The sequence below is a fragment of the Pristiophorus japonicus genome, chromosome 22 (genome assembly GCF_044704955.1).
Source record: "Pristiophorus japonicus isolate sPriJap1 chromosome 22, sPriJap1.hap1, whole genome shotgun sequence".
NCBI lineage: Eukaryota > Metazoa > Chordata > Chondrichthyes > Pristiophoridae > Pristiophorus > Pristiophorus japonicus.
Window position 1 is genome coordinate 2,242,841 of NC_091998.1, and position 20,526 is coordinate 2,263,366.

The 20,526-nt window shown below is 50.9% G+C and overlaps 1 protein-coding gene across 1 annotated transcript in view; it reads left to right on the forward strand.

The window, feature by feature from the left end:
• LOC139235156 (glutamate receptor ionotropic, delta-1-like) overlaps positions 1–20,526 on the forward strand; it is a 765,307-nt gene that overhangs the window by 654,191 nt on the left and 90,590 nt on the right. The window contains exons 6-8 of the mRNA XM_070866376.1: positions 778–951; positions 5,366–5,527; positions 15,343–15,462. Coding sequence (XP_070722477.1) covers positions 778–951; positions 5,366–5,527; positions 15,343–15,462 — 456 coding nt within the window. The remainder of the gene's footprint in view (positions 1–777; positions 952–5,365; positions 5,528–15,342; positions 15,463–20,526) is intronic.

The following is a 20,526-nucleotide window of genomic DNA, read 5'->3' on the forward strand; positions in this document are numbered from 1 at the left end:
GGAGGGGCAGTACTGAGGGAGCGCCGCACTGTCGGAGGGGCAGTACTGAGGGAGTGCCGCACTGTCAGAGGGGCAGTACTGAGGGAGCACTGCACTGTCGGAGGGGCAGTACTGAGGGAGCGCCGCACTGTCGGAGGGGCAGTACTGAGGGAGCGCCGCACTGTCGGAGGGGCAGTACTGAGGGAGCACTGCACTGTCAGAGGGGCAGTACTGAGGGAGCGCCGCACTGTCGGAGGGGCAGTACTGAGGCAGTGCCGCACTGTCGGAGGGGCAGTACTGAGGGAGCACTGCACTGTCAGAGGGGCAGTACTGAGGGAGCGCCGCACTGTCGGAGGGGCAGTACTGAGGGAGCACTGCACTGTCAGAGGGGCAGTACTGAGGGAGCGCCGCACTGTCGGAGGGGCAGTACTGAGGGAGCGCCGCACTGTCGGAGGTGCCGTCTTTCGGCTGAGTCGTTAAACCGAGGCCCCTTCTGCCCTCTTGGGTGGACATAAAAGATCCCATGGTACAACTTCAAAGAAGAGCAGGGGAGTTCTCCCCAATGTCCTGGTCAACATTTATCCCTCAATCAATATCATTGTAAACAGATTACCTGGTCGTTATCACATTGCTGTTTGTGGGAGCTTGCTGTGCGCAAATTGGCGTTTCCTACATTACAACAGCGACTACACAGTATAAGTATTTAATTGGTTGTAAAGCGCTTTGGGACGTCCGGTGGTTGTGAAAGGCGCTATATAAATGCAAGTCTTAATGTATTGTACAATTTGTAATTACCAGGAAATCAGCGACTCCGAGATCCTGGAGCTGGTTCACAGTGCGCTGGGGCGTATGACAGTGGTCCGTCAGATCTTCCCCACCTCCAAGGATCCCAACCATAGGTGTATGAGGAACAACCATCGCATCTCCTCACTGCTGTGTGACCCACAGGAAGGATACCTGCAAACACTACAGGTCTGTAAGTGACACAAGCACATAAACCTTGCCCGTCACCTTGTACAGGTTCCACCAGTTAAGGTCCGCCTATATTTAAGTAGCTGCAGGAATGCCATGGAGCCATGCCTTCCCTGAGATCCATTGGTGATGAAGCGGGTTTCCTTGCGACAATATTAAGCACCAGCCTCGTGTCAGCGCAACACAACGGGCATTGTTGGCCAAGTCCTGCAATAGCAATAGTCCAGGCACTCTGCACCGACACTGGCATCTTGCAAATACACCTGTTATAGAGAGGTGACGGTGGGGTAAATGGGGGGCGACAGTGGGTTATATGGGGGAACAGTGGGTTATATGGGGGGCAGTGGGTTATATGGATGGGCAGTGGGTTATATGGGGGGGCAGTGGGTTATATGGGGGGCAGTGGGTTATATGGATGGGCAGTGGGTTATATGGGGGGGCAGTGGGTTATATGGGGGGCAGTGGGTTATATGGGGGGGCAGTGGGTTATATGGGGGGGCAGTGGGTTATATGGGGGGCAGTGGGTTATATGGGGGGGCAGTGGGTTATATGGGGGGGCAGTGGGTTATATGGGGGGGCAGTGGGTTATATGGGGGGGCAGTGGGTTATATGGGGGGGCAGTGGGTTATATGGGGGGGCAGTGGGTTATATGGGGGGCAGTGGGTTATATGGGGGGGGGGTCGTTTATTTTGGGGAGGGACAGACATCTTTAAATGAAGATAGTGCCACTTTTGGCCAAAATATTAATAACAGAAATTGAGAGTAAAAGAAACAAATGGATTTAAAATCTGAACTGATAAATCTGTTTATTGTTGAATTATTTAGCAGGGATTTTGTTAATTAGGCTGTTTTTAGATTGCGTGTTGGTATGCAGAGGTTGTTTTGATTGTGCAGTGATGGAGAGGCTGTGGTCTCACCCGGAGCCCCGGCCCGGATTGTGGAGAGGGAGATGAGCCTGTTCAGCAGGCTCAGTGTTTGGGTCTGACCCGGGAGTGGAGCATCTATCAGAGCTGCTCAGAGGGCAGTTGGAAACTTTATAAAACATTTATCTGTTTTAAGAGTTGGACACTCCCTGTGGATTTTAAATTGAACAATTGGGACCTCACACACACACACATACTATCTCTCTCTCTCACACACACGCACACTGCCATACATACTCACACTGTCTCACACACACATTGACACACACTTGCATACACATACTGTCTCTCACACACAGCGATACACACTCACACTCACGCGTACACTCTCTCGCACGCACACCTTTCCTCTGTCTCTCAGAGTTGGATTGGTTACCCTGCTGTATAAATCATGTTCTGCCAATTTCAACTCACCTCGGACTCAGGCTGCAGGGTAATTGTAGCTGGAATAAGGTTCAGTTTCTTTTAAACGATGTTCTGATGCGATTTTCTCTTTAATAAAGCCAGTGTTGGGATAACATCTGTCATCGGCATCATGACTACAAATAGATTCTCTTTGATGTGAAGAATAGAATCTGTGTCCTTTGATAAGAGACAAGTACACGCTTACACTAAAATATTTCAATGAGCCAGTTGTCAGTTTAATAGACATGTAATATTTTTGGTTGTGTAATGTCAGTCAGCAATCACGGCTTTTATTATTGTTTGCTGGTGGATGAGTGAAATGAAAGGAATGGATTTTATCCGTTAGCTACCCTGACACTCAGTCTCTGCTCCAACATCACTCACTTCGTCTCATCTGCCAAAAGTTCCTTCCCAAACCTCAGAGGCAGGCGATCCAATCGGATCTGATCTCTCTCAGTCTCTGTGAGTGTGGGGATCCCTGGGTCTCTGTGTGTGGGGATCCCTGGGTCTCAGTGGGTGTGGGGATCCCTGGGTCTCTGTGGGTGTGGGGATCCCTGGGTCTCTGGGTGTGGGGATCCCTGGGTCTCTGTGGGTACTTCTGGGATCCCTGGGTCTCTGGGTGTGGGGATCCCTGGGTCTCTGGGTGTGAGGATAGGATCCCTGGGTCTATGTGGGTGTGGGGATCCCTGGGTCTCAGTGGGTGTGGGGATCCCTGGGTCTCTGGGTGTGGGGATCCCTGGGTCTCAGCGGGTGTGGTGATCCCTGGGTCTCTGGGTGTGAGGATAGGATCCCTGGGTCTATGTGGGTGTGGGGATCCCTGGGTCTCAGTGGGTGTGGGGATCCCTGGGTCTCTGGGTGTGGGGATCCCTGGGTCTATCGGTGTGGGGATCCCTGGATCTCAGTGGGTGTGGGGATCCCTGGGTCTCTGGGTGTGGGGATCGCTGGGTCTCTGGGTGTGGGGATCCCTGGGTCTCTGGGTGTGGGGATCCCTGGGTCTATGGGTGTGGGGATCCCTGGATCTCAGTGGGTGTGGGGATCCCTGGGTCTCTGGGTGTGGGGATCCCTGGGTCTATGGGTGTGGGGATCCCTGGATCTCAGTGGGTGTGGGGATCCCTGGGTCTATGGGTGTGGGGATCCCTGGATCTCAGTGGGTGTGGGGATCCCTGGGGATCGGTGGGTGTGGGCGAATGGGATTGGCTGGCAGCCGCACGCCATTTCCTCAATCACGGACGCCACCTCCTCCAAGGTCCCTGAAATCTTTCCCTAATCCCACATAGATCCCTGAGATACCTTAGCAGAGGGGTCAACAACCAGGGGGCATACATTTAAAATAATTGGTATAAGGATTTGAGGTGAAATTTCTTCACCCAGAGGGTGGTGGGGGTCTGGAACTCTCTGAAAGGGTGGTAGAGGCAGAAACCCTCACCCCATTTAACAAGTACTTGGATGTGCGCTTGAAGTGCCGTAACAGGGCTACGGACCGAGAGCTGGAAAGTGGGATTAGGCGGGATAGCTCTTGGTCGGCCGGCACGGACACGATGGGCCGAAATGGCCTCCTTCCGTGCTGTAAATTTCTACGATTCTATGATCGTGTAACTCCGTGTGATCGGTGTATTGTGGATGATTCTCAGTCATGTTTTCTGTTCAAGATAATTTGTGTTGGGTATCAGTGCAAGACCGAGCCAGCAGGTCCAAACTGCAACTTTCACTCCTTGGGTGAAGCCCTAGAAATCTCCTGCATCTGGAGGAAGGTGTCAATACTTAAGCTCGGAGCAGGCGAAAGTTCACCAGGTTGAAGAGTGCGCAGGGGAGCAGCATTCGGGGCAGTGTGTTTGTTCCGTTCTGTGCCCCATCAATGGCCAATTGTTGGTTCCCACTACTGGGTGAGTTGTCAGTCGTGAGCTATGTGACTGGTGAGGGGGCAAGCAGAGTTTATACAGCAACCTCAGGGGATGGAATTGGAAGGATTAATAGAGCAGCTTAGCCAAGATACCCAATCTGCTAACAACTGTCTGAATGTTGGCCTGTAGTCTGTCACCTGACAGCAAAGCAATGGTGGGTGACTCGGGCAGAGGGGAATATGATTCATTTTTCATATTCGTTCCTGGGATGTGGACATCGCTGGCAAGGCCGGTATTTATTGCCCATCCCTAATTGAGAAGGTGGTGGTGAGCCGCCTTCTTGAACTGCTGCAGTCCATGTGGTGAAGGTGCTCCCACAGTGCTGTTAGGGAGGGAGTTCCAGGATTTTGACCCAGCGACGATGAAGGAACGGCCGATATATTTTCAAGTCAGGATGGTGTGTGACTTGGAGGGGAACGTGGAGGTGGTGGTGTTCCCATGCACCTGCTGCCCTTGTCCTTCTAGGTGGTAGAGGTCGCGGGTTTGGGAGGTGCTGCCGAAGAAGCCTTGGCGAGTTGCTGCAGTGCATCTTGTAGATGGTACACACTGCAGCCACGGTGCGCCGGTGGTGGAGGGAGTGAGTGTTGAAGGTGGTGGATGGGGAGCCAATCAAGCGGCTGCTTTGTCCTGGATGGTGTCGAGCTTCTCGAGTGTTGTTGGAGCTGCACCATCCAGGCAAGTGGAGAGTATTCCATCACACTCCTGACTTGTGCCTTGTAGATGATGGAAAGGCTTTGGGGAGTCAGGAGGTGAGACACTCGCCGCAGAATACCCAGCCTCTGACCTGCTCTTGTTGCTACAGTATTTATGTGGCTGGTCCGGTTAAGTTTCTGGTCAATGGTGACCCCAGGATGTTGATGGTGGGGGATTCAGCGATGGTAATGCCGTTAAATGTCAAGGGGAGGTGGTTAGACTCTCGCTTGTTGGAGATGGTCATTGCCTGGCACTTGTGTGGTGAAAATGTTACTTGCCAAGCCTGAATGATGTCCAGGTCTTGCTGCATGCGAGCATGAATATTTGGGGCCAGAAAGATGAATCAAGTCACTTGCGTGCAATGAGAAAAATGTTCCATTGATGTTACTGCTCCCCCGATCAGCACCAGAGCAATAAATAAAGTTCGGATGTGTTTAGGATTGGCAATGGCTGAAATCTCAGTATAAATAACGTCTTCCCTCTGTGCTGCAGACGTCCAATCTCTATCTGTATGACAGTGTGCTGTTGCTGGCTGGAGCTTTCCACAGGAAGCTGGAGGATCGGAAGTGGCACAGCATGGCCAGTCTGAACTGCATGAGGAAGTCCACCAAGCCCTGGAACGGAGGGAGGTCCATGCTTGACACCATTCAAAACGTAAGCAACTTCATCTTCTGGGGTCTGCACTAAATCTGAGAGCGTGCTGGGACAACACAGACAGGGAGTGTTGGGAATACACAGACAGGGAATGTTGGGAATACGCAGACAGGGAGTGTTGGGAATACACAGACAGTGAGTGTTGGGAATATGGAGAAAGCAAGTGTTGGGAATATGCAGACAGAGAGTGCTGGGAATACACAGACAGGGAGTGTTGGGAATACGCAGACAGAGAGTGCTGGGACCACACAGACAGGGAGTGTTGGGAATAAATCGGAACGTAAAATCCTAGGCCTTTTGTCGGGGGGGGGGAGAAATGAAGGTGCAAACAGCAGCTACTCCAATCGCAGAGAGGAATTGTAGAGAGATTCCATCCCTATTAACTGGGAGAGAAGGAGGAAACTGCATGTTCGACTCTCTCAGTCCTGGCCAGCCCTCTTCTTCACTCAGTGGGAGGGTGAATCTTTGGAATTCCCTGCCCTAGAGGGGCTGTGGAGGCCCAGTCGTTGAGTATATTCAGGACAGAGATCGATAGATTTTTGGATATTAAGGGAATCAGGGGACAGTGTGGGGAAGTGGAGTTGAGGTCGAAGATCAGTCACGATCTCATTGAATGGAGCAGGCTCGAGGGGCCGAATGGCCAACTCCCCCTCCTAATTCTTATGTTCCTGTGTTCCCTTCCCACCCACTTTGCTTTAATTTGTTAGTCCCCACATTGCACGATGTGGCGTATTCCCAGTGCCTCGGAGTGACCTGTGTTACTGATGAAGGTAGTTTGCTGGTTGGCGAAGGAAAGCTGGGAACAGAGGAAATTATATCTCAAAAACCTTTGCGAGCGAGACTATTGAAGCAATGCAGGAGACACTGGGTCGTTTCATCCATTACGCAGCACACGATCATCAGCTCCAAATGCCAAGGAGAATCGGAGGCAGTCAGCTGTGGGCCCAGTTGACTATTCTCCAGGTTACAGCTGCTCGCCTGTTAGCAGCGTTCTGGAGATTGTGTTGCTTTGCGACACGGAGATCACATTGCGATTGTTAATGTGCAGATTGTGTTGTGTCTTTTGCCGTGAATGCGACATTGCCCCCGGTTATCAGCAAGGGTGCAGGATGCACTGGCGTCGCTGCAGTGCATTTGTAAAGACTGAGATTGTGTTACTTATGGTAACATCAAAATCGCATTGAATTTCACAAACTGAGATTGCATCAGTGCTGCTGTTGTGGAGACAGTGTTGTGTGTGTGTGGGAACGTATTCTTGCAGGCTGAGGCTGTAGGGCACAGTTACTGAGACAATACTGGCAGGCCATTTCACAGACACGCTGCACCGGGCCATTGCCTTCGTGGGGTGTTTACTGCGCTGCAGCACTCAGGCAACCAATCAGCTGATAGACCGAGACACTGACTGTTCATCAGAATGCGCTGTGTGTCGTGAAATCATCAACCACTTCATTCCAATTAGGTTTCCATTTTATTGCAGATAATACACTGAGGGAGCTCTCTCACCACATGGTCCGATCTACTCCCTCTCCCCCTCTCTCTCAATCTCCTCCCCCCTCCCTCACTCCCTTCCCTCCCCCTCCCTCTCTCCCCTCCCTCCCCCCATCCCTCACTCCCCTCACTCCCCTCCCTCCCCCAACCCTCACCCCCCTCCCTCTCTCCCCTCCCTCCCCCATCCCTTCCTTCCCTCCCTCCCTCTCTTCCCCTCCCTCCCCCCTCCCTCACTCCCCTCCCTCCCCCATCCCTCACTCCCCTCCCTCCCTTCCCTCCCTCCCTTCCCCTCCCTCCTCCATCCCTCACTCCCCTCTCTCACTCCCCTCCCTCCCCCATCCCTCACTCCCCTCACTCCCTTCCCTCCCTCTCTTCCCCTCGCTCCCCATCCCTCACTCCCCTCCCTCACTCCCCTCCCTCCCCCCTCCCTCACTCCCCTCCCTCCCCCATCCCTCACCCCCCTCCCTCTCTCCCCTCCCTCCCCCCATCCCTTCCTTCCCTCCCTCCCTCTCTTCCCCTCCCTCCCCATCCCTCACTCCCCGCCCTCACTCCCCTCCCTCCCCCATCCCTCACTCCCCTCCCTCCCTTCCCTCCCTCTCTTCCCCTCCCTCCTCCATCCCTCACTCCCCTCCCTCACTCCCCTCCCTCCCCCATCCCTCACTCCCCTCCCTCCCCATCCCTCACTCCCCTCCCTCTCCCCCCTCCCTCCCCCCTCCCTCACTCCCCTCCCTCCCCCATCCCTCACTCCCCTCCCTCCCCCCTCCTCACTCCCCTCCCTCCCCGTCCTCCCTCCCCCTCCCTCTTTCTCCTCCCTCCCCACTCCCTCTCTCCCCTCCCCCTCTCCCTCAATCCCCTCCCCCTCTCATTTAATCCCCTCTCCCTTCCCCTCTCCCTCAATCCCCTCCCACCTCCCCTCCCACTCTCATTCAATCCCCTCCCCCTCCCTCAATCCCCTCCCCTCTCCCTTAATCCCCTCTCCCTCTCCCTTAATCCCCTCTCCCTCTCATTCAATCCCCTCCCCTCTTATTCAATCCCCTCCCCCTCCCTCACTCCACTCCCTCACTCCCCTCACCCTCTCCCTCAATCCCCTCCCCTCTCATTCAATCCCCTCCCCCTCTCCCTCAATCCCCTCCCCCTCTCATTCAATCCCATCCCCCTTCACTCCCCTCCCCTCTCATTCAATTCCCCACTCCCTCCCCCCTCTCTCAACCCCCTCCCCCTCTCATTCAATCCCCTCCCCCCTCAATCCCCTCCCTCACTCCCCTCCCCCTCTCATTCAATTCCCCCCTCCCTTACTTACCCCTCCCTCAATCCCCTCCCACTCCCTCAATTCCCTCCCTCAATCCCCCTCCCTCACCCTCTCCCTCAATCCCCTCCCCTGTCCCTCAATCCCCTCACCCACTCCCTCAATCCCCTCCCCCTTTCCCTCCCCCTCAATCCCCTCTCCCTCAATCCCCTTCCCCTCAATCCCCTTCCCCTCAATCCCCTTCCCCTCAATCCCCTTCCCCTCAATTCCCTCCCCCGATTTTCCCCAATACCCTTCCCCTCCCCCCTCACTCAATTCCTTATAACAATATCCTTATTTGCCGGAAGCACCTTGAGTTTGACCCCCCCCCCGCTGCCTGTCTATCCCCTGCCATGTTTCCGCACTCAGTCGCCATTGGGTGAGAAACTTCCCTTCATGCCCTTCCAACGTCTCGCTCCTCATGTTTTAGCGTGTACACCCCGGGGTTTACCGTGTGCTCCCCGGGATTTACCGTGTGCTACCCAGAGTTTAGCGTGTGCTCCCCGGGGTTTTAGCGTGTGCTCCCCGGGGTTTAGCGTGTGCTCCCCGGGGTTTAGCGTGTGCTCCCCGGGGTTTAGCGTGTGCTCCCCGGGGTTTAGCGTGTACTCCCCGGGGTTTAGCGTGTGCTCCCCAGGGTTTAGCGTGTGCACCCTGGGGCTCTGCACCGTGTGCAGCACTGTGTCCCGCACCATGTCCGTCCGCACTGCCTGGGCATTGGGTTTGTGAAGTAGAGAAATCCCACTGACCCCTTTCCCATTTTTTATTTTATCAGTTTTCTTCACCCAACTTCCCTCACCTCGTTCATTTACTAAAACTGAAGGCAATCTGAAATTCCATCTAATGTCACCTTCCGTTGTAATAACTGGGACTGATTGATGAGTTATTTCACGTTGCCAGTTTCAGTATGACTCCAATGAGCATCTAATATGATCAAACAATAATATTTCCTGCTGGATTGATTTCTTTGCGTGTGTGTAACGACCTAGTGGAGCTGGTTGGATTTGGGAGGTAACTAGGAATTCAAGGCCAGCGTGTGGGAACACTTGTGGTGCCAGGCACAGATTCATCGGCTCAAACTGTCATGCATTTAACTATCAGTGTAACCCATGTATAAGCTGACCTAAGTTGTACACCTTGAGAACAATGACCACAAGAGGGTGAACTTGTGGGAGACACTCCTAACCTGGACTTCCAGGTATAAAAGGGGAAGCTCCACCCACCTTCATCACTTGAGGTCTTGGTAATAAAGGTTACTGGTCACAGAGTGACCTTCTCTCAAGTATGGGCCTCGTGTGCATTTATACTGTACAGTAAGGACATATCATTGGCGACGAGAAACTGGGATTTAATCCAAGTGAGCATGGCCACTAGCAGCACAGAAGAGAGGTACTGTGTTGGTGATGATTGGGACAACTTTATTGAGAGACGACAGCAAAGTTTTGTCACTAAGGAATGGTTGGGACAGGATTCGGCCGACAAACGCAGGGCTCATCTCCTGACGGTTTGTGGATCCAGAACGTACTCCCTGATGAAGGACCTTCTAGCGCCAGAGAAGCCGGTGGACAAGATGTTCGAAGAGCTCAGTAAGTTGATCGGGGAACACTTTAAACCGGTGAGCAGCATGCACATGGTGAGACACCGGTTTTACACACACCAGCGGCGAGAAGGGCAAAGCGTTCCAGACTTCGTGGCAGATCTCCGGCGACTGGCGAGCCTATGTAAGTTCCCAGATGCATGCAGAGCGGAGATGCTGCGAGACTTTTTTATTGAGGGCATCGGGCATGCTGGGGTTTTCAGGACACTGAATGAGACCAAAGACTTGACCCTGGAAGCGGTGGCTCTGATAGCCCAGACATTTATCTCAGGGGAGGAAGAGACCAGAATGATGTATGACAAAATTCTTGGCTCAACTGCGGCAAACGACCAGGGAGTCAACATTGTTAACGCGGCACACAGTTCTCTAGGCAGACAATGGCAAACGGACATGCCCCAGCATGTAGTCGAAGCTAAAGGGGGCATTCAACAGAGACAATGGCTAGCTAAACGGCGATTCATGCCATCGCAATGGACAATGCGGCCAGTAATGGGGCCATCAACACCTGTTAATGGTGCGCTTAAGGACAGTTACAGAGACAGTCAGAGACGATCGATTGGTAATGGACCTTTTGTTTCCAACAATGGGGCCTCCAGCTCATGCTGGAGGTGTGGAGGCAAACACCCAGCCAGAGCTTGCATTATCAGCAATATACCTGCAGAAACTGCAACGTCAGTGGTCACTTGGCGCGTATGTGCAGGAAGCCTGCAGCCAGATTGATGTACGAGGAGGACGGGCCCGATGTAAGCCCTACGAGGCCAAATGGACACTGGGGAAAATCGCTGGAAGCTGAAGTTCAGTGAGTTCGTGTGGAGCACATATACAGTTCATATACCAGGACGCCACCGATAATGATGAAAGTGCTCCTCAATGGCATCCCAGTATCAATGGAGCTAGACACGGGGGCCAGCCAGTCCCTGATGAGTATCAAACAGTTCGAAAGGTTGTGGGTGTCCAAGGCCAGGAGGTCAAAATTATTGCCGATTGGCGCACATCTATGGACATATACAAAGGAGATCATTCCGGTGCTAGGCAGCACCACGGTAGTCGTGACCCACAAAGATTCGGAGAACAGGTTGCCACTCTGGATTGTCCCGGGGGACGGTCCCGCACTACTGGGGAGGAGTTGGCTTGCTGTCATGAACTGGAAATGGGGCGATGTCAATGCAATTTCTTATGTGGAGCGAATATCATGCTCACAAGTCCTGGACAAATTTGACTCATTATTTAAACCTGGCATCGGCACTTTCATGGGGGCCAAGGTAGTGATTCACATAAACCCGGACGCCAGACCAGTACACCACAAGGCCAGAGCGGTGCCGTACGTGATGCGGGAAAAGATAGAAGGCGAATTGGACCGCCTGCTGAGGGAAGGCATCATCTCGCCAGTCGAATTCAGTGACTGGGCGAGCCCGATTGTGCCAGTGCTCAAGGCAGATGGGTCGGTCAGGATATGTGGCGATTACAAGGCCACCATCAATCGGGTGTCACTCCAAGACCAGTACCCGCTACCGAGAGCGGAGGACCTCTTTGCGACGCTATCCGGTGGCAAACTTTTTTCAAAATTCAACCTGACCAAGTGGCCAGGGATAGATGCAGACCTGGAACTTTGTGTTCGCAGGTGCAACACGTATGCTCAGCTGGGCAACGCACCAAAGGAAGCCCCCCTTAGGCCCTGGTCCTGGCCCGCCAAGCCATGGTCACGCATCCATGTGGACTACGCAGGTCCTTTCATAGGAAAAATATTTTTGTTTGAAGTAGACGCCTACTCCAAATGGATTGAGTGTGCCATTTTAAATTCAAGCACATCCTCTGCCACGGTAGAAAGTCTACGGGCAATGTTCGCCGCCCATGGTCTATCGGATATCTTGGCCAGCGACAATGGCCCATGCTTCACAAGCACTGAATTCCAGGACTTCATGGCAGGCAATGGAATCAACCATGTCAGAACGGCACCGTTCAAGCCGGCCTCAAACGGCCAGGCAGAACGAGCAGTGCAGATAATCAAACAGGGGATGCTCAGAATCCAAGGGGGTTCCCTACAAAGCCACTTATCACGCCTCCTGTTGGCCAATAGATCCCGACCACACTCGCTCACAGGGGTTCCACCCGCAGAGCTGCTAATGAAAAGGACACTCAAAACCAGGTTATCCCTTATACACCCCACCATGAAAGAAATTGTTGAGAGCAGGCGCCGGTCACAATATGACTACCATGACAGGAATGCGAGGGCGCGATGTATTGATGTCAATGATCCTGTTTTTGTCCTCAACTACGCTGCAGGGCCCAAATGGCTCGCAGGCACTGTGATTGCCAAAGAGGGGAATAGGGTTTTGGTAGTTAAACTTATCAATGGACAAATCTGCCGCAAACACGTGGATCAAACTAAAAGGAGGTTCAGCAACCCCATAGAAGAAGCAGAGGAGGAACACGATGTAGAGTTTACTCCACCACAGGTGACCGAACACCGGAACCAAGTGGAGGAGAGCCCAGTCACTGTGGGCAATCCGGACAGGCCTGAGGCACCGCAAACAGCAGACACTCAGGCCAGCGCCCAACAACCGGAGCCCCAACTCAGGCGCTCTACAAGGGAGCGTAAACCACCAGAGACTTAACCTGTGATCCCAATAAGACTTTGGGGGGGAGGTGATGTCATGTATTCAACTATCATTGTAATCCATGTATAAACTGACCTAAGTTGTACACCTTGAGAACTTTGACGACAAGGGGGTGAACTTGTGGGAGACACTCCTAACCTGAACTTTTAGGTATAAAAGAGGAAGCTTCACCCACCTTCATCACTTGAGGTCTTGGTAATAAAGGTAACTGGTCACAGAGTGACCTTCTCTCAAGTATGGGCCTCGTGTGTATTTGTACTGTATAGTAAGGACATATCAGTAACAAGTTCCGAATCTCCTCCGTACACTCATGGACCAGTGGCCGGGAGCTTTCCATGGGGCTGGAGGGGGAATTCCTGGGATTATCTCCGAGTGGAGCAGAGACACAGATTGGCCCGCCTCCAGAAACTGGATATTTGGTGTGACAGAGACAAATGAAGAGGGACATTTATCCCATAAAACCTCATGTGGTTTGATGGCTGCTCTCTTTTGCAAATGCAACAGCACTTGGAAAGTACATCGGGCTGTCACTGAGAGATTTTCTGTGATGGCAGATGGTTGGGTTCAGCCCCAGACATCGTTCAGGCAAGTTGCTGTCATCACCAATGTGTCCTGATAATTATGTAATTAGTTTACCAACCAGTGCCAAGTGTTGCTTCAAACCATGAGTGAATCAGAATCGACCGTCTGTTTCTGACAACCGATTTGCAGAATCCCTGCATTTCAATTCACCCCATTCCATGTCCTATAAAGATCCACAAATCCACGTCCGATTGTCCAGACAGCAAGGGACTCAAAGATCACCTCTTTCACTCTTAATGTGCAGAATCCCAGTGCACAAAACCCCTTCCCATTTACTCCCATCATCGGGGGTCCAGTGCTTGTGCCCCGCAGTCATATCGAACATCTCTCCACCTGCAACTGACTCGGAGAAAGTCTAACTTTTCAACATTGCAAGAGAACATTTGCGACGTGCCCAACTTGAGTGTTCAGCCACCTGACGGTTTGTGTTGGACCAAGGCTACCCATGTATCATTCCAGCTCAACAAACCTGTTTTCTGGGAATGTACAAAAAGCAATTTGCATCAATTCGAAATTGATACCATGGGACTGAAAGGGAGCTGGTGTTGTTAAGGAAGAACTTACATTTCTCTAGCGCCCTTCCATGACTTCAGGATGTCCCAAAGCAGCTCACAGCCACTAGAGTGTAGACATCAGCCAACTTACGCACAGCAAGCTCCCACAAGCAACATTTGGATAAATGACCAGTTAATCTGTTTTAGTGATGTTTGTTGAGGGTTACATGTTGACTAGGACACATTGGTCGAGAAAGTCGAGTGCGCTTATTTTTGGGCACCTTACCCGCGCAGTGTGATCGGCCCGAGCTCCAAGGGGGAGTCCGAGGAGGCCGGATTCTGGGCCTCGGACCTACTCAGAATGTAGGTGGCACCAGGGTCGGGGTCCCCACAGGTTCGTGCTCCAATCCCCAAGTTAGTGATTGGGTTGGACTACCAGGGATCTCCAGGAGGAATGGGGGGCCTCAGATTCGGTGATGGAGGTTTGTGGGGGATTGGGTAGGAAGATCGCAAGCCTCAGGAGTTGGGGTGGGGTGGGGGGGCCTTGGGAGTATTGTTGGGGGGTCAGGGTGGGGGATCGGGGTGGGGGGGGCCTTGAGAATTGGGGGATCGGAGTGCGGGGTGCCTTGGGAGTATTGTTGGGGGCTCGAGCTGGGGGGACTTTGGGGGTATTGGGGGATCGGGGTTGGGGGGGCCTTGGGAGTTGGGGGAACGGGGTGGGGGGGCCTCGGGAGTTGGGGGATCGGGGTGGGGGGGGTCGGGGGCTCGGATGTTGTGATCGGGGGGAGGGGGGTTGCCTGGAGGCCAGAGACAGGAGTGAGTTTAGAGATCTCTGAACTGGGAGTGGCGATGATTATGGTAAGTATTTACTTTCCTTTACTCCGTGGTGTTCAGCGTTGGATTTCCCGGAGGCATTCAGTGCCGGCAGCCTCGGGAAACTAATGTTGCAGCAGGGACGGGAAGCAGTCAACAAGTCCCATATTTACATATGCAAATGAACTAATGCCTGCTTGAGACACGGGTAAAGGGCACCTTGTCTGTCCTTTACCAAGATGGCGCCCGGCACGATTTATGGAAGAAGCGGCACACATGCATCGGACGCCATTTTGGTCCCCAAACAGCGGCCTTAACACCCAAACAATGGACGCACTGATCCCAATTCCACACCCATTGTATTGCATATAATGGGGGGCAATGGGAACTGGATTTGTGCAATGCGAGTGAATTGGAAGTGAGTGGATCCATTTGAACTCTTTTTAATCTACTGAGAATCGGATTCTACACTGAACCATCGAACAACAGAAGAATCGAGTACAGAGGGAGGCAATTTGGCCAATCTTATCTGTGCTTACTCTTTAATAGAGCAATCTAGTACTAATCCCACTGTCCTGCTCTCATTCCAAGGACCCAAATGCATGGACGTGACTCAATCAATTGGATTATATGTTGTGGAAGTAAATGGGAGTGATTTGGTGAATTGAGATTATTAATCAGTTTTGATCCGTTGGAATTTCTTGAAGAAGACAAATTCTATTGGAGCATAATGCACTGTCTGGATCGAACTGCGTGTCTGAACTGTTCATTACAGAACAATCTGTGTTAAAGTCACAGTCCCCCAGAATGATTTTCGGGCGATGGGTTGCATTCAGTGTTCAGGGGCAGTGCCTTGACCCACGCCAGTTATTGGGTTAGCGGGGGCTGTGTGATGCTGTACGTGTATATTCAGTCACTGTTCTCTCTCTGACTTTCCCCAGGGTCAGATTGTTGGACTGACGGGAACCATGGCATTCACAAATGGAGCATCAAATACCAACATTCATTTTGAGATCCTTGGCACCAGCTACAGTGAAACCTTTGGAAAAGATGTTCGCAGGGTAAATACATATCTCTCTTTCCCATGCCGGTGCTTTCTCCTGTCTGTGCTGCACATTGCTGGTGAGTACAGTGTATAACCTGAACAAAAGTATATTTGGGGTCTTCAACTGGCATTGTTGCTGTCCCACAGAAAGTATTACCTCTCCGTGCTGTTTGCAATGAGTCAATGTCATTATGAAAGCCTTCTTGTGATAAGTTCTCCAAGTTCATGTTGTGATTTTGGGTTATTTGCATGAGCTGTCATTCACGTCCCGTGACATTATCCACCAATGGCCATTGCAAACTAAGCTGAGCCTATGATGTAGTGAACTGCAGAGTGTGCAGACCGAGCGATCGACAATTAACCCGACCTCAGGAAGTTAGCTGGGATTCCTATTACTGGTTAAAAGAAACAAAAAAACAAGACCTTGCATTTATATAGCACCTTTCCCACCCTCAGGAATACCCGTGCTTCACAGCCAATGAAGTACTTTTGAAGTGTAGTCACTGTTATGATGTAGGGAAATACAGCAGTCAATTTGAACACAGCAAGATCCCACAAACAGCCGCAAGATAAATGAACAGATAATCTGTTCTCCGTGACTGGGTGCTTCGCTGGGCAGGCCACGTAGTTCGCATGCCAGACACAAGACTCCCAAAGCAAGTGCTTTATGTGGAGCTCCTTCATGGCAAACAAGCCAAAGGTGGGCAGCAGAAGCATTTCAAGGACACTCTTAAAGCCTCCCTGATAAAGTGCGCCATCACCACTGACACCTGGGAGTCCCTGGCCAAAGACCACCCTAAGTGGAGGAAGTGCATCCGGGAGGGCGCTGAGCATTTTGAATTTCAATACCAAGAGCATGCAGAAATCAAGCGCAGGCAGCAGAAAGAGTGTGCGGCAAACCAGTCCCACCCACCCCTTCCCTCAACGACTGTCTGTCCCACCTGACAGGGACTGTGGTTCTCGTATTGGACTGTTCAGTAACCTAAGGACTCACTTTAAGAGTGGAAGCAAGTCGATTCCGAGGGACTGCCTATGATGATGGTGATGAGGGATAAGTATTAGCCAGGACACCGAGCTGCCTGATAATTTAGTAACAATTTGTGTACCAGGTTACGGTCACTGGTGTATTGTAGAGCCATGCCCAGCGGGACTGGGTCAAACATGACCTCGATCACCATGCTATGCCGGCAGGCCTGCTTTAACCCATGTGTCAGCTTCTCGACAGACACAAACCAAATGCCAAAAAGTAGTATGGATGAAATGACCTAACAATCAACACATCAGTTGTGGGGTGGAACGACAGGTCTCAGGATTCAGGTAGAGGGGCGATAGTTTCTTTGTTTTTGATGCTGTCCAGAATAGCTGCAGTTTTGGATGGAGTACATGGATGGAAGGCACTGTAAATTCTTGTTGTAATAATTGGGAATAAAAAGTAATTTTTCTCAGGTCAGAGCCTCCTAGCTGTGGAGAGAAAACTTTCATTCTGCAAATCTGGTCTGGATTCCAATGCACATTGTACCTGGAAACGTTCCCAGCAATCAGTGTCCCTCTGTGTGTCTTGTGTTTCCGTATTACAGCAGAAGTTAGGGATGGTTAGAATTCAGCTGGAAGAGACTTGAAGTGCTGAGTGAAAAGTTCAGTGTGGAAATAATGACTGATGTGTCTAAAAAGTTCTCTAAAGATAGAGTGTAATATAAGTCACCCCCTTGGCATTGACTGTAGTGCTAAGGCTCACTTACAGCGAGTGGTTAGGATCTGGAATGCGCTGCCTGAGAGGGTGGTGGAGACAGACTCAATCGCGGCTTTCAAAAGGGAGTTGGATAAGTTCCTGAAGGAAAAGAATGTGTGGGGCTTCGGGGAAAGGGCGGGGGAGGGGGACTGGCTGAAGTGCTCTTGCAGAGAGCCGGCACGGGCTCGACGGGCCGAATGGCCTCCCGTGCTGTAACCGTTCTATGATTCTCTGCTGCTGGAGACATCACAACCAGGTCATAAAATCTCACATGATGATTCAGTTTATGGACCGTGTTTTGTGTGTTTGTATAAAATATATCTGAGCACTTACCGTATATACTCGCGTATCCTGCGATCTCGCGTATCATGCAACCCCTAAATTTTTGTCCCCAAAACATGATTTTACCATATATCTCATGTATCATGCGAGTCACTTTTTTGAGATTGAATACAGACCTTAACATGAAACATCGAGTGGATTCTGCTGTGAAAGCTGTTCGCGAATCGAACACCGATACAGCAATCGTTCCAGCTGGTTTGACCAGCGTCGATCAGCCACAGCCTCTACTGTGTTTGGGAGTTGTGGGTGGCGGAGGTCGGGTTGCCGGGGTAGGGAGAGCGGGGGTCAGGTCGGATCCGGTCCGGTCTCTTTCCTCCCCCACCCCCGACCTCCGCGACTCTCTCTCCCCCCCCGACCTCCGCGACTCTCTCTCATCCCCCCCGATACAGTACAAGCGACAATAGAGGCTGCAATCCAGCCCAGGAGATACCTGCCGAGATTCAGCGTGGATACGGTCTGCTTAACAGCCTAACAGCCTAATCTTGACCAGCACTTCACACCCGCAAATTTTGTATCTCGCGTATCATGCGACCCCCCAAATTTAGGTTACAATTTAGGTCTTCAAAAGTCGCATGATACGCGAGTATATACGGTAATTATTTCTGTGAACACTTTGTTCTACTGGCCTGTTGCTATTGATGGGAGAGATTTGATGAGTGCACAGTCGAGTGAGAAGGCCCATTGAGGACTGTGAGCAGTGCGGTGTGGCCCAGTGGCCATTGACCATTAAATAAAAGGATTGATGGGAAGATATTGATGCCTGGTTGGAGTGGGGGGAGAATTGCTCTGGCTGCTGTTTGTAGCAACACCGTAAAACACTTGGAAACTTTCACCAAAGGGAATCGATGATGTACCCAATCACAGTGTTGCTGCACACAGTGACGTGAGTATCTTCCTCTCCCTGCACACCATCGAGGTCTGTGTGCTCTCCTCACTGCCGACATTTGATGGTTTGTCATTCAGCTAAAGACCACAAAATGGTTTCTCCATCTCCTGGTGAGGAAAGTGCCCAAACTATGCAAGCTGCTCTTACTAATGAAGAAAAGTCTATCAGAATCAGTGATCTTTCTGCAAAATAATCGAGAATTGTGCAGGCAAAATAAATTAATACGTGAAGGATCAGGATGGGCATCAATTAGTGATTGAGCGCTGTCATTCATTGGGAGAGATGCCACATTAAATACATCATTAAGCACATTTAATAGACCATTATTTAAAATTGCCTTGTGATTATGAGTTGTAAAGATATTTAATTTTTAAATTGGCATATCTAGGTGGAAGATGAATTGAATGAACATTATTTACTCATGAAATATTCCCCAAAATTAACAGCCATGATATAACATCTGTTTCCTATTGGAGAGTTGTAGAACACAATCAAAACATTCCAGAACATGTCGCTCAAGTAAGCACGTTAAATTGGGGTTTGAATTGTGCATTAGATTATGGCCGGACTGAACCACCAAGGCATTATCTAATGGGTGGTTCAGAACTCAATGAAACACGGTACATAGCTCTTCAGGTTGGACAGTGTGTAGTAAAGGGAATGATTGCAGAAGCTCAGCGAATATCAACAATAATCGGATTTGTGAAGCTCGCCCAGGACCTTGAGGCTCCAGCTCCTTGGCTGCAGAAAATGGAATGCTGGAGCGAGGGAGGAGTGCTGAGTCTCGGAGTGGGAGTGGAGGCTCCCTGCGTTCCGATGGTAATCGTTTGTTTTAATGTCAGCATTAATCCATCGATTTTAAATGAGATAATGCCTCTGCTAAATTAGGGGAAGGAAACTCGTGCAAATGCATGAAGCATTCCTCCATTACACTGTGGGCTAGAAATTCTGTTTTTGTCGTAATTTGGTTTTTAATACCATTTTGTGAAAAAAAATTAGAATAAAAATGTTGCTGTTTATTTAAGGGTTAAAATTGGCATACACCTGTCGATAAAATCGGCATTGCACGGATTCGCCTGGAAACCGCGATCTCACCGACTTTAGCCCGAGGTCTATCAACGCCAAAAACACAGGCCCTGGGAGGAGAGAAAACACACAAAATTCGCAAAATTAAAACCAAAAAAAATCAGAAACATTCACAATACACTAAAGTAATCAATCGCTGAAAAAGAATTTAAAAATAAAAACTTCAACTGACCTTTTTTGCCGGTCTTTTGACTGACCAAAGCTCCTGACGCTGCAATGCCTGCTTTCCTCCTACGTTGGTTTATCAACCGAGAGCAGCATCACCCAACAGCCAGGTTCAGGCTCCGCTGTGATTTTCCACGTTGCACCTTGGAGATCCGCTTTTCGCTGATATTTCAAAAGCGCCATTCTTAACCCATGGGAGTTTTGTGAGCTTTCGTTTAACGACAAAAAAGCATATTTAACGCAGAAAAAATCTTGTTAAAGTGTGTGTGAGGCCGGCAAATTTCTATAATTCTGTGATTGTTTGTATTACTTTCTATCTCATAGTTTCAAATTCATCTTCCAACCGTGTTCCCTCAGCAATGCTCCCATATATTCTATATACTTTTTTTACCATTTGTACTATTGCCCAGCCTCACACCTCATCCTGCAGCTGACAGCATCGATTAAAGGGTTCTATTCACCCTGACAACTGTACCAGTCCCGCAGGAATGTACTTGCTGGGAGTTAATCACTTTAAACACCTCCCATGTTCCGTTCCACATCACACCAATTAGTCACATGGCAGCATCAGCCAGACTTTGGGATGTCACGGCCCTGGAGAGGGTGCAGAAGAGGTTTACTGGATCAGTAGCAGGGAACAGGGGGAAACTGTTTCCAATGGCACGAGGGTGGGTAACCAGAGGACACAGATTTAAGATCATTGTCGAAAGAACCTGAGGGGAAATTAGGACCACTTTATAGAGCCAGCGATTTTATGATCTGGAATGCGCTGCCTGAGAGGGCGTTGGAAGCAGTTTAAATAGCCTCGCCCATTACACACCCGTCCATTACACACCCGCGTGTTATGCACCCCGCCAGTTACCCCCCCCGCC